This window comes from Polychytrium aggregatum (genome assembly GCF_025602895.1).
Source record: "Polychytrium aggregatum strain JEL109 chromosome Unknown BJ171scaffold_133, whole genome shotgun sequence".
Classification (NCBI taxonomy): Eukaryota; Fungi; Chytridiomycota; class Chytridiomycetes; order Polychytriales; genus Polychytrium; species Polychytrium aggregatum.
Window position 1 is genome coordinate 46,631 of NW_026516335.1, and position 12,036 is coordinate 58,666.

General features: G+C 56.0%; 2 protein-coding genes across 2 annotated transcripts; both read left to right on the top strand.

Moving 5' to 3' along the window:
- Positions 1 to 758: 758 nt before the first annotated feature.
- On the top strand, positions 759 to 6,466 carry BJ171DRAFT_540805 (glycosyl hydrolases family 18-domain-containing protein). Its single transcript, XM_053112942.1, has 16 exons — positions 759 to 902; positions 1,088 to 1,204; positions 1,317 to 1,409; positions 1,755 to 1,807; positions 1,987 to 2,452; positions 2,642 to 2,708; positions 2,891 to 2,993; positions 3,115 to 3,358; positions 3,456 to 3,569; positions 3,820 to 3,878; positions 3,987 to 4,240; positions 4,511 to 4,857; positions 4,943 to 5,001; positions 5,592 to 5,853; positions 5,934 to 5,992; positions 6,074 to 6,466. Exons 1-16 carry the CDS (start codon positions 780 to 782, stop codon positions 6,258 to 6,260), a joined length of 2,607 nt encoding a protein of 868 aa, XP_052961727.1. The 5' UTR covers positions 759 to 779; the 3' UTR covers positions 6,261 to 6,466.
- Positions 6,467 to 6,790: 324 nt separating this feature from the next.
- On the top strand, positions 6,791 to 12,025 carry BJ171DRAFT_540809 (uncharacterized protein). Its single transcript, XM_053112943.1, has 10 exons — positions 6,791 to 7,318; positions 7,460 to 7,946; positions 8,101 to 8,112; positions 8,250 to 8,371; positions 8,554 to 8,570; positions 8,733 to 8,945; positions 9,169 to 10,250; positions 10,361 to 10,458; positions 10,710 to 10,806; positions 10,938 to 12,025. The coding sequence occupies exons 1-10, from the start codon at positions 7,285 to 7,287 to the stop codon at positions 11,911 to 11,913; spliced, it is 3,138 nt and encodes a 1,045-aa protein (XP_052961728.1). The 5' UTR covers positions 6,791 to 7,284; the 3' UTR covers positions 11,914 to 12,025.
- Positions 12,026 to 12,036: the final 11 nt, after the last annotated feature.

The window sequence follows — 12,036 nt, forward strand, 5'->3', positions numbered from 1 at the left end:
AGGCATCGTGCGGCCGCAAGACATGCCTGGGTCGGGCGCTCCAGCTGTGACCTTCCCGCGAACGACCGCCGTGAAGGGGGAACACATCCGGCCTCCAAAGCCCAGGGCAGTCCACGTCCTTAAGCCCGTTACCCAAAGAGCGTGACCGATCGCTCGTGGCAAATATGGCATGTCCAAGACCGCATGCACAATCCTATAACAGTCCGCCCGCTGCTGCGCATAGCACGCCTCTTTGGTTTCAGGTTTGTGCTGGCGCTCAGCCCAGGCAATAGAGCAGCGCGCACCGATTGGCCGGGCAGTGCTGGGCTGCGATTGGTGCTGGACACGGCACCATGCGCGTCTGTGCAACAGGCACTCCGCTGGGGAGCCGCGTCTGCTCTTGTCGCAGCCAGCGGCCGCCACTGCCACCAACGCAGCAGTCCAGCCGGCGCAGCGTTCACCCACCCCCGACAAAGAGGCGCGCCGTGGACAGCAATCAACGCGAACCTGGCTCTGCGCGACCACAGAGCAAGGCACAAGGCGTTCTGTGCTCACCGCAAATGCATAAGCAACACCATATGCTCGTAGGCTCGATACACAACGCTGTGTGCTCAGCATGACCCCACCCGCGTCAACGGCGCAACTGTGTCGACAATGTGCACCGCCACGGCAGACGGCCGCGTCCCCTTGCTGCTGAGCGAGCCAATCACTCCATGTCAGCTTGTTCGGCCTGCGATAAAAAGCCAGCCAGCCTCTTCCCCCCCCCCTGTCGTTCTTCGTCTCCATCGAACTCTGCAGCGATGGTCTCGCTTCTTGCCCTTGGCACCCTGCTGCTCGCCCTTGGGCCAGCCAGAGGCGCTCATCTCGTTGGCTACCATCTCGGATGGTATTACCAAGAACTGGCCAGCAAGCAACCCTTCCAGGTTGGCACATCGGTCCATTTCCGCCCTCGTCGGTCTCACCCAGGCCGCGCTTCTATCCACTGCCCAGACCATCTGCCTCTCCGTCTGTTATCATTGGTGCTCCTTCTCCAGCTCCATGCTCATCCGCTCCATCTCCCTTTGCTCATCCGTGCCCGACCCCGCTCGTACGGCACCATGCTCTCCAGTACACCCAAGCCGTCACCGATCGCTACACCCACATCAACTATGCCTTTGCCACCATCGAGTATCACGCCACTCTGGACCAGTACTATGTCAGCTTCATGGACGAAACCACCGATTATGTGAGTGCCCTTGAGATTGTGCAGTGAGCCCCAGCGTCGCCCAGGATGTCCACTGACGTTGACAGACGTCCGGCGATATGAACTCCATTCCTGACCGCCTCCCGCTCCACAGACCGACTTTGTCGGAACTCAGGACACCAGCGGCTGCATTGCTGTCCCTGCTAACCAGCAGTGCAGCACCGGCGCCAACCCCCTCTTGGCTATGGTTCCCTACAGTAAGACAGCTCGCCACCGCCAGCCTCGCTGCATCCATCTGCTGCATCCATCTGCTGCATCCATCTGCTGCTCCACACGACGCATCTTCGGCAGCAAGCCCCAATCCTGTCCTTCTGCCTGAACCCAACGTCATTCCCATCTCCCCAGTCGGCGCCAGCGGCAACTGCCCTGATTCCAGCTGCTTCAACCCCAATGGCCAATGCACGTCTGTTGCCAACAGCGTACGACATCTGCCTCCGCCTGGTGCTGCTCCTGGCTGCGGCGCTGCTATCGCCTCGTTGCTTCGTCGCTCTTCTACCTCTCGCCGCTCTATTAATGCCTCCCATGTTCTCAGGGCAAGTTCATCAACGGCAACACCCCGGTGATCTGCGGCAGCTATGCGTATCTGTAAGCCGCTGACTCTGCTCATCCAACTTGCCTCGACAATGTTCATGGCACCAGTCGCTAATTGACTCGATCTGTATCAACTGGCTCTCTTCCACACTGATACCCATGCAAATCTTCCATGCTGATACCCATGGCAAACCTCTGCCCTGATACTGCGCTCATTCTCGTCCACTCTCTAGGATGAAGCAGGTCAAGAGCGCTTCGCCCAACCTCCGATTCCTTATCAGCATCGGTGGTTGGACCGACTCCAACCTCTTTTCGCCTGCCACCGAAGCCAAGTACATTGACAAGTTTGTCACCAGCATCGTCAAGTTTGTCCAGTTCTTTGGCTTCGATGGCGTCGACTTTGACTGGGAGTACCCTGTCTTTGAGCATGGCGGTCAGGCCGTCACCGCCTCTTCACCTGTTCCCGGCGGCACCGTTGACTCGGTCTCGGACTGCTCTTCAAGCGGCTGTGCCTATCCTGGACGTGTTAACGACCGTGCCAAGTTCAACAACCTGCTCTCCAAGACCCGTGCTGCCTTCAATGCCATCGGCAAGACTGCCAACAACGAAAACTACCTGATCAGTATTGCCGCCCCTGCCGGAGACGAGAGCTCCAAAATGGATCTCCCGACCGTCTGTGGCATCGTGGACTATGTCAACGTGGGTGGTTCTTGGGCCCCATTCACCTTGTATCGGCAACATGCGCTACTGCACTGCACTGCTGGCTCTGATGACATGAGTGTATCGCGTTGCTCGCCGACCCGTTCACTGAGCAAGCTCGTGTTGTTTGTCGCCCGCAATTTCACCGTTCGCTGATCCAAACTGCATCACCTGCTCTGTCTGTTGCAGCTGATGACCTACGACATGGCTGGATCTTGGGACTCCAACACTGGGCACCACGCTCCTCTGTATTCAAGTACGTCTTGCTTCCACCGCAACGTACTCGTGCATTCCCTATTCTGTATTCCCTAGCTGTCGCCACAGACGCTGCACTCCCTATGGCCTCGCCTCTACAGCCGTTGCATGTGCCGTGCGCTCCTCTCGTTGAATGTAAGCTGATATGAATCCACCTACTTTCGCTGCGGGCATATCCATCAGCCGGTGGCAGTCTCTCCGTCGACACTACGGTCTCGACTTACCTCTCCCAAGGCTGTCCCTCCAACAAGCTTGTTGTCGGCATTCCGTTCTATGGCCATGCCTGGTGAGTACCGCATCTCATTGTCTACTTGAGAGCTCGTGTCTTGCGTCCTGGCTTGCCGCTGGCAACACCAAACCAAGAATATTGACATGCCCATTAACACATTACCCCTATCATCGTTTAGGTTTGGCGTGGCCGATGGCGGAACTCACGGCCTCGGTCAAGCGGGTACCTCTCCACCCGCCTCGCTCAACTGGGACTATCACAGCATTATCGCAGATACCACCTACTCGACGTACTGGGACAATCAAGCCTACGCCAGTTTTGGATACAGCGCGGCCGAGTCGCGGTTTGTCTCGTTCGATGACACGGAGGCAATCACGGGCAAAGTTCAATACTCGAACGCCAGAAACCTCGGGGGCTTCATGGTGAAGTATCGTCGGCGGCTGCCACCCCATATCTCAACCCTCGGACACACTGTAGAGTCGCTACTATGCTGACAGTCAGTGCATCCCTTCATTCCAGATCTACCCCAACAACGGCGATGACGCATCGAACACCTTGCTGTCTGCTCTTCCGGGCCGTTACGCCGGGTGCTATGTTGACGGTCCCACTCGCGTCCTGTCGTACTCTGCTGGGGTATGGTGCTCGAACAGCATATGTGGCTGTTGTATAGGATTGCAGCCATACAGCGGTACAGCGATACAGCGGTACAGCGATACAGCCATACAGCCATACAGCCATACAGCCATACAGCCATACAGCCATACAGCCATACAGCCATACAGCCATACAGCCATACAGCCATACAGTGGATTAGAAGAGCGAACTTTGGAAAAATGATCTTTGTGCTCGTACTGACCGATTGCCAATACGTATACCCACACAGCAATCGTCCTCGATGACACTCCAATCCTGTTCCAGCATCTGCTCCAGCAACGGATACAAGTAAGTGCGACAGCATGCCTGCAAGCACAACATGGACTCGTTCCGTTGTCGTGACGGCTCACCATGGGACATTTAGTTGATGCTAAATGATCCAATCTCTATCGCCAGACTCTTTGGAGTTGAAAACGGCAGCGAGTGCTATTGTGGCAACAGCATCGTCTCGGGCACTGCTGGCGGCAACGGCGGAGTCGCCGGCACCTTGGCTCCGACCAGCGACTGCAACACGCCCTGCAGTGGAAGCTCCAGCGACATGTGTGGAGGTGGCTGGCGAATGTCTGTCGACTTGGTTGCTGCACCTCTACAGATTCCTGGTTGCTTCGTCGACGGTAGCAGCCGCGTCCTCTCTGGATACAGCACGGTGAGTAGGATGTCAATCCGTTCTATCATGATCAGAGACAGGTGTGACCATGCAATATGATGACGGGTACTTGCACCGCAGTGCCATGATGCTTATCGACTCCTTTTCTTCCTGCACTGCCAGACATTGAGCTCGATGACTCCATCTTCGTGCAGTCAAATCTGCGCCGGCAAGTCTTTCAAGTATGCGCATTACGAGTCATTTGGGTTTAGCAACGTCGAGCGATCGACTGCAATCGCTGCCACTTGGTCGCTGTCTCACTGCAATCCAACAGATTCCATGCCACTAACACAACTCCCTTCGCGATTACATAGGTACTATGGCGTCGAGTATGGATCCGAATGCTACTGCGGCAACTCCATCAACTCAGGCAGTCCTGGTGGCGATGGTGGCGTCGAAGGTGTCAATGTTGCCACCTCGCAGTGCAACGTTGCATGTTCTGGTGATTCCACCCAAGCTTGTGGAGGCTCCTGGAGAGTGTGGGTTGCCCCTGTCTCCTCCACGCCTCCTCCGCCTCCCCCGCCACCTCCGCCGCCGCCGCCGCCGCCTCCTCCAACCAACAATCCGATTCCTGGATGCTACATCGACGGTTCGGCCCGAGTTTTGAAGGACTTTTCTACGGTACGCTGCCTCCTCGGATATCGAACGCATCCCACACAGCATGTCATCAACTAACCTTCGTGTCTCCCCCCCTCCTTCCTTCCAGCAATCCTCCTCGATGACGCCAGCAACCTGCAACAGCTTCTGCGCCAGCAAGGGATCCACGTGAGTTGAGCCACACCTATTCAGCGTTTGTACACGTCAGTCATATTCATTGCACTCACAGTCGACGTTCTAACCTCCATCAGGTACTACGGCGTTGAATACGGAGTGGAATGCTACTGTGGCAGTACCATTACTTCTGGTTCAGCCGGCGGCAACGGCGGCACCACTGGAACCAACGTTGCCTCGAGCCAGTGCAACACGGCTTGTGCCGGCGACTCAACCAAGACTTGCGGCGCTGCATGGAGAGTTTGGATCGCTCAAGTATCCTCGACGCCACCTGCGCCGCCGCCTCCCCCCACCAACAATCCGATTCCTGGATGCTACATCGACGGTTCGGCCCGAGTTTTGAAGGACTTTTCTACGGTACGCTGCCTCCTCGGATATCGAACGCATCCCACACAGCATGTCATCAACTAACCTTCGTGTCTCCCCCCCTCCTTCCTTCCAGCAATCCTCCTCGATGACGCCAGCAACCTGCAACAGCTTCTGCGCCAGCAAGGGATCCACGTGAGTTGAGCCACACCTATTCAGCGTTTGTACACGTCAGTCATATTCATTGCACTCACAGTCGACGTTCTAACCTCCATCAGGTACTACGGCGTTGAATACGGAGTGGAATGCTACTGTGGCAGTACCATTACTTCTGGTTCAGCCGGCGGCAACGGCGGCACCACTGGAACCAACGTCGCCTCGAGCCAGTGCAGCATGGCTTGCTCTGGCGATTCGACCAAGACCTGCGGCGCTGCATGGAGAGTTTGGATTGCCCAAGTCACTGTCGCCCCGCCTCCGACCAATCCCGTTCCCGGCTGCTATATCGATGGCTCGGCTCGTGTTTTGGCCGACTACAGCGAGGTAATGCTCCTTCCCCATAGCTTGCCATCCATGTTGTGTTGATGGCTGGAAAGTTGATCGGACGGCCTCTCTTGCTTCAGGTCTCGAGCTCTATGACTCCCGCAGTTTGCAACAGCTTCTGTTCGAGCAAAAAGTCCAAGTAAGTGCCATCCATGTTGAGCGCTTTCTGGTAATCGGATGCTGAGCACGATCATTGACGATGAGCAATCGTGCGGATTAGGTACTACGGCCTGGAGTACGGCTCGGAGTGCTACTGTGGCAACACCATCACCTCTGGCTCAGCCGGCGGCAACGGCGGCACCACCGGCACCAACGTTGCCTCGAGCCAGTGCAACATGGCTTGCTCTGGCGATTCGACCAAGACCTGCGGTGCTGCATGGAAAGTGTGGATTGCAACGGTTGCATAAGCGGTGCGCTTCGGAAAGTCTCTATGGTGATTGTGTTGTGAAGTATCTATGCGAGTATTTTGACTCTCCGACGTTTGCGTCGGTAGTCGGTTGGTGTTACGCTATTCAGAAAAGCAAAATGGGACACGTCCATACGAAATGAACATGTATTCTGCGATAGGCTGAGCCCGACAAAGCCATATACAATGAAAACTGATCACCTTGGCGAATCCCTTGGCCCGGCGCATGCCTGCACACCACAGCGCATTTGGATGTCGTGAGATGGCTCCATTTTCAAGAGCCGCCGGCCCATTGAGCATCCTTGCAGTGCACCCGGCATGCATCCGCGACTGGCCGACGAAATGGTCTCCGCCGCTGGGCCGACCCAAAGATACCCAACACCGCCGATGGCGTCGCCCCCCAGCCGTCCTGGGCGGGCGCAGCGGCGGGGTATCCGCATCATGCCTCATGATTCGTCACCTGCACCGTCACATCCTTCGGGCCGGTTGCGCCCAGAGTCGCTGTCAAACCCAGCCAGATGGCTGCGTTATGCGGGCTTTTGCTGCGATGCAGGGCATATCAATCACCGCGAGCTTGTTCGCTGCACATCTGGCCAGCAACAACGGATCTGCTCACAGGCGGGCCCAGACGGCGGTGCTGCTCCGTCGGCGGGCTTTGGCTGGTCATCATCGGCGGCCGACCTCCGAGCAGCGGCCGTCGCCACCGCTTCCGCCCTTGGTGGGTTGGCGGCGTTGAAACCTTCCTCTCTTGTGGCTCTTCTGGTTGCTCTGGTGATACCCATCCAGCGAACGAACGAAATGCTCCAGAGAAGCTTGATGTCGCTATAAGAAGCGCCATCGCCGGCCTGACGCTTGCCCAGCAACGCCCTGCCTCCCGTCTTCCTCGGCTTTCTGACCGCACACCCGCCTGTCCTTGCGTCTTGCTCCTTGGCCCGTTTGCAGAAGCTTCTCTCTCTGCTCCCCTTGCCTGATCATCCCTTTGCTCTCGGAGCCCAAGCACTGGGCTGCCTCGCCTATCGTTCACCATGAGCGGCGACCTCGACCTTACCCAAACTTCAGGTGGGTGGCACTCGGTTTCCAACGGTCGCGCGGACCTGACTCCCAGAGTCAACGAATCCCTCGGGCTGGCTCTGTTGAGATGCCGCTGGCGGATGCAGCAACTGAGATCTGATCTTGCTTGATCGAACGCTGCACACCCAGCATTCGAGCAATTTTATCGCCTCACGCAGCCAAACTCCATCTGGGACGACATACAGGCAGGAGATGAGGCCGCCGTATCCACAAAGATCAAGAGCCACTATATTACCTTTGATACCGTCGGCAAAGAAGGCGAAAGCCCACTCCACTTTGCCATTTTGAGCAACAGAGATGCAACGAAGGATTCGCCTTGGTACAAGATAGCCGTGATGCTCATCAAAGAATTCCCCGACCTCGTTCACAAGCCCTACGGCGTTGGGCGATACCAAGGCGAAACTGCCCTCCATCTCGCTGCCGCGAAGAACCAACCCCGCATGTTTGATTTGTTGATCAATAACGGTGCCGTGGAGACGATATGCTCCGGTGCCCCGGCGTGTCTCAGGAACGACTCGAACGCCGATGCCGCCTCAATCACCAGAATCCATTCCCCTGATCAGCTGTGCGGCAGCGCCTTCAAACCAGATGAAGAGAACGGCTACATGTATTATGGGTAACTCCGAAACACTGTCGCAATGGCTTCGAAGACCCGGCTCTTGCTTGGTCCAAGTTGTGGGCCCTCGACACTCATATTCTCCACGATCTATTCCCTGTGGCTCGCTATCTCTCCGCTCCTCTGTCCACTTGGCGTCGCTACCGGATCACAGCAAATCGGTTCTGTAAGTGTCGGCTCCCCGTAAACAACAAGAGGCTCCTGACTCCCAGTTTCCTGTCCGGGCCATGTCATCCGCATTGTACACCAGATTTGGCCTTGTTCTTGGATCTGGCTAACGTCAGTGTACTCTTCACCTGATAGCTCCTTTGCCGCAGTCGTCGGGTCAACCGAACTCGTCCAACTCCTGCTGGAAAGACACAAGGGGAGTGTGAAGCAGGATACAGATGTTACTGTCGGTCCATCATGCCCAGTCGAAGGGAACGGTACGTGTTGCTGGACACACAGTCGATTCGATTAGAGTATCGCCCGCCTTCGTCCTCGATCTTATCGACCGATTGGATCGAGAGTCGCGGCGCGCTCACCCTGGATGGTAGAGTTGGCTGACGTGGATCCTCTTGGATGTCTGCTCGGGGTTCTCCACCCTACTACCGACACCACCGTCCAGGCAACACGGTTCTACACGTAAGTGACATCCACCAGCCTGCCATTGCCGCAGCAGTCGACCAATAGGCTACAGTCATATGCTTACAGGGGATGGAGATTCGGTTGATCAGTGATGTGCCGCTGCGCTGTGATGGTCGCATGCACATGCTCACTCTGATTGTGGGTATACTGCAACGACAGGTTCTTGCCTATTGGGGGCTATTCCAGTCCAATTGCATCGACCAGCAATCTTGCTGGGACATCATCGTCGCCTTTTGCGACAAAGAGTATGGCCGCGGATCCGATCAACACCCCTTCAATATCTGCAACCATGATGACTATACCCCGTTCCGCCTCGCGATTAAGCGTGGCCATGTTGGTGCCATGGACACCATCAAGACCCAAATGTGGGAGGTAAGCCGACGCGATCGAGCCCCTGACACCAGGCTTGCCTCGTACCAAATCAGAGATTGTGCTGCAATCGACCATGTCAACCGCCGGCGTTCCACCCGCCCGGCTGATGGCTGATGGCTGATGGCTGATGGCTGATGGCTGATGGCTGATGGCTGATGGCTGATGGCTGATGGCTGATGGCTGATGGCTGATGGCTGATACCAAATGAGCGCCGTCTCCATAGTTTGGCATGTCGAGATCAATCCTCTACCGAGTCGATGAGATTGACACGACGAGAATCGAATTCGGGCCCACCACACGCGGCGATCAAACCCCAGTCGATGAATTCAGCTCGCTGCACTACAAGCGCAACATATTCTCGCCCACGGTTGGGCAGAAATCCGCTCTCCAGATTGCTGTTGAGCACAAGCACCATCACATTCTCACGCATCCGATCATGCATATCCTCCTGCGAATCAAATGGGAGACTCATGTCCGCAGAGCCTACCTTTTCGAGCTTGCCCTCCAAGTGCTCATGATGGTTTCCATCACCGTGGCATTCATGCTCCTGCCATCGGCGTATAGTACATGGAAGGACGTTGACGTCAACCTTCATCCCAACATCACGGCGATCCTCGCTCCAAATATGACCGTCAGCGTCGATCCCAACATCTTCGATCCCAGTGCCAACTTCACCACCAGCATCAGCTCCAACTCCACCGCCAGCTTACTTTCGAGTATTTACGCAAAGAACTCCCGTGAAATCGCGCGAGCATCATTCGAATGTGTGATATGTGTCACCATCATCATCATCACTTTCCGCGAGGTTATGTTCACCGCTGCTCGCTTCACTTGGCCCTACTACAAGGAAGCAAAGCCAAAGAAGAATGACGATGCGGTCGTGGGAGCCACAGCGATCAAGGCTCCACTCAGCCGAGTTGCCGTCAATCCCTTGGTTGTGTTCTACAACATTACGACCTGGTCTCTTCTTCCTTTGCTTTTGCTCAGCACTACCATCCGCCGCGCTCCCATTTCTCTCGATCAGCCGACCCGATATCTAATCGATAGCATCGCCATTGGTCTTCTTGCCCTCTTGGGCTGGCTGCGCGCTTTCTACTTTGCCAACGGCTTCTCAAGCCTCGGAACGTTGGTCATCGTGATATGGACTTGCATTACCAAGGATTTGTTGATCTGGTCGACCATCTATGGCATCGTGCTCTTCTCCAGCGCACAGATCTTTAGTCTTCAGATGCGAAGCAGCATGGGCGACAACCAAAACGTGACGCACTGGTCCAGGGCATCCTCGGCCCTGCTGTCGCAGTTTGGGTATGTCTTCTCTCCCTCGGAACTGAAGGGTGGTGGTGTCCATGTTTGATCATCCCGCCCATGCAGGACCGCTGCTTGTTGCTGACTCTGCTCTCGAATCACCACCTCAGGTTTCTGTTTGGCCAAGGCTCGCCGCTCGACGACTTTTCCAACTCCCCGACTGAGCCCTTCATCCTGACCGCCTATGTCCTCTACCAAATCATAACAGGTTCGTCTTGCTCCTTGCATGACCATGCCATCGGTTATCTACTATCTGCCATATGCTATCGCTTGGTGTGCTCTCACTGCACGACCGAACGGCTCTAGTGCCCGCGATCATCAGGACGGATGCGGGCAACAATCCATCTGATTGAGTATCGCGGTGCACCTTCCGATCGATATCCAATTCGAGCAATCCTTTGATTCTCATTACGGCCCTCGGCCCCATATCGATTGCTGTCATTTTCCCAAACTATGTAGCCATCTTGCTTCTGAACATCTTCATTGCGCAGCTGAACAAGACCTTTGAGGACATTTATGATCGGGCTGAGCTTTATTGGCACTACCAATGGGCAAGGTATCCTGCCTGACATCCGGGCTTGCACATGTACACAAACCCCTTCCAGCTGATCTGATGCGGCAGGGACATGGTCCTTGATTGCGTGAGGTTCAATATCGCTCACGACTCTGTCTATCATGCTCGTTCAGCTTGGTCATGCACTTTGACAGTCGAACGCCCGTCCGGACATTGAGCCATGGCAAAGATTCACTTGCTGCCAAGATTCTTCGATGGATCTTTCTTTCGTTGAGGCTTGCGACCAAAGCATCCCTCCGAATGCCTACTGGTGTCCCGCTTCCACTCAACAGAGTTGCCAATTGGGCCTCGCGGACGTCTGCTTCAGGAGGCATTGCCTCTGCGACGCCGATATCAGGAACATCAGCGGCATCGACAGCATCGACAGCATCAACAGCATCGACAGCATCGACAGCGTCGGCTACCCATGCTGCTGGTCAATCGACTCACGAGAACCATTCAGCCATCGGCTCTTCGTCTGGATCCGACCTCGCTCCACGACCTGAATCCTCCGCTAGCACCGTATCAAACGACGTTCGCGGTTCTCACCCCTCCCTCTCCCCCTTGGCCGCCCATAATCCAAGCGCACTAAGCCCAAGCACGATCAACGTGCACACACACCCATCAAACGCAGCCCGTTTGTCAACGTCCGGCTCGAATAACCAGGGCCTGACTGACGACTGGACAACTGCCAATTACCTGATCATCCGTGAGCGGAAAGAGCCAAGTGGCTCCCAAATCGAATCTCCGGACTGCAAAGACGACACAACCACGGCCAAGTCCAAGCCTAAGTTTAAGCCGGTTAAACTTCTTACAGGCCGAGCCGAGTACCGCATCGAAGGATTCAGTCCGTCGCGAATATGGTGGCGCTGGCAGGAAACAAGCGACGAGGCCTCCAGCGATAACCGGCCAGACCAAAGCGGAAGCCTCGAGCCGACCTCCGATGCCGGGGTAATCCCAGGCGCGACCACGGCTCCAAGCAGTGTGTCCATATCTATTGGGGAAATGAGGGCCACACCCAGTCCTCCCGGACTGGATAATCGACTTTCTCCTCACACCGACGCCAAAGATGGACAAGCCCTGCGCGAGAACGCCGGGCAAACCGCTTGAGTCTCGATCCGAGGGGTGGGGTGGGTGGTTGCTCTATAGCCATCGGAGTTCAGAGTCGGAATTCCGTGCGAGGCAGTGGTTCAGAAATATACAGCACTATCATATACAGCACATTCATAGAAG

Bases quoted from the DNA above. Each gene is read 5' to 3' on its own strand.
- BJ171DRAFT_540805 (XM_053112942.1), top strand. From the start codon at position 780: ATGGTCTCGCTTCTTGCCCTTGGCACCCTGCTGCTCGCCCTTGGGCCA. The intron at 3,879-3,986 runs GTAAGTGCGACA...CTCTATCGCCAG, and splicing joins TGCTCCAGCAACGGATACAA to ACTCTTTGGAGTTGAAAACG. The intron at 5,854-5,933 runs GTAATGCTCCTT...CTCTTGCTTCAG, and splicing joins TTTTGGCCGACTACAGCGAG to GTCTCGAGCTCTATGACTCC.
- BJ171DRAFT_540809 (XM_053112943.1), top strand. From the start codon at position 7,285: ATGAGCGGCGACCTCGACCTTACCCAAACTTCAG. The intron at 7,319-7,459 runs GTGGGTGGCACT...CTGCACACCCAG, and splicing joins CGACCTTACCCAAACTTCAG to CATTCGAGCAATTTTATCGC. The intron at 10,807-10,937 runs GTATCCTGCCTG...ATGCTCGTTCAG, and splicing joins TGGCACTACCAATGGGCAAG to CTTGGTCATGCACTTTGACA.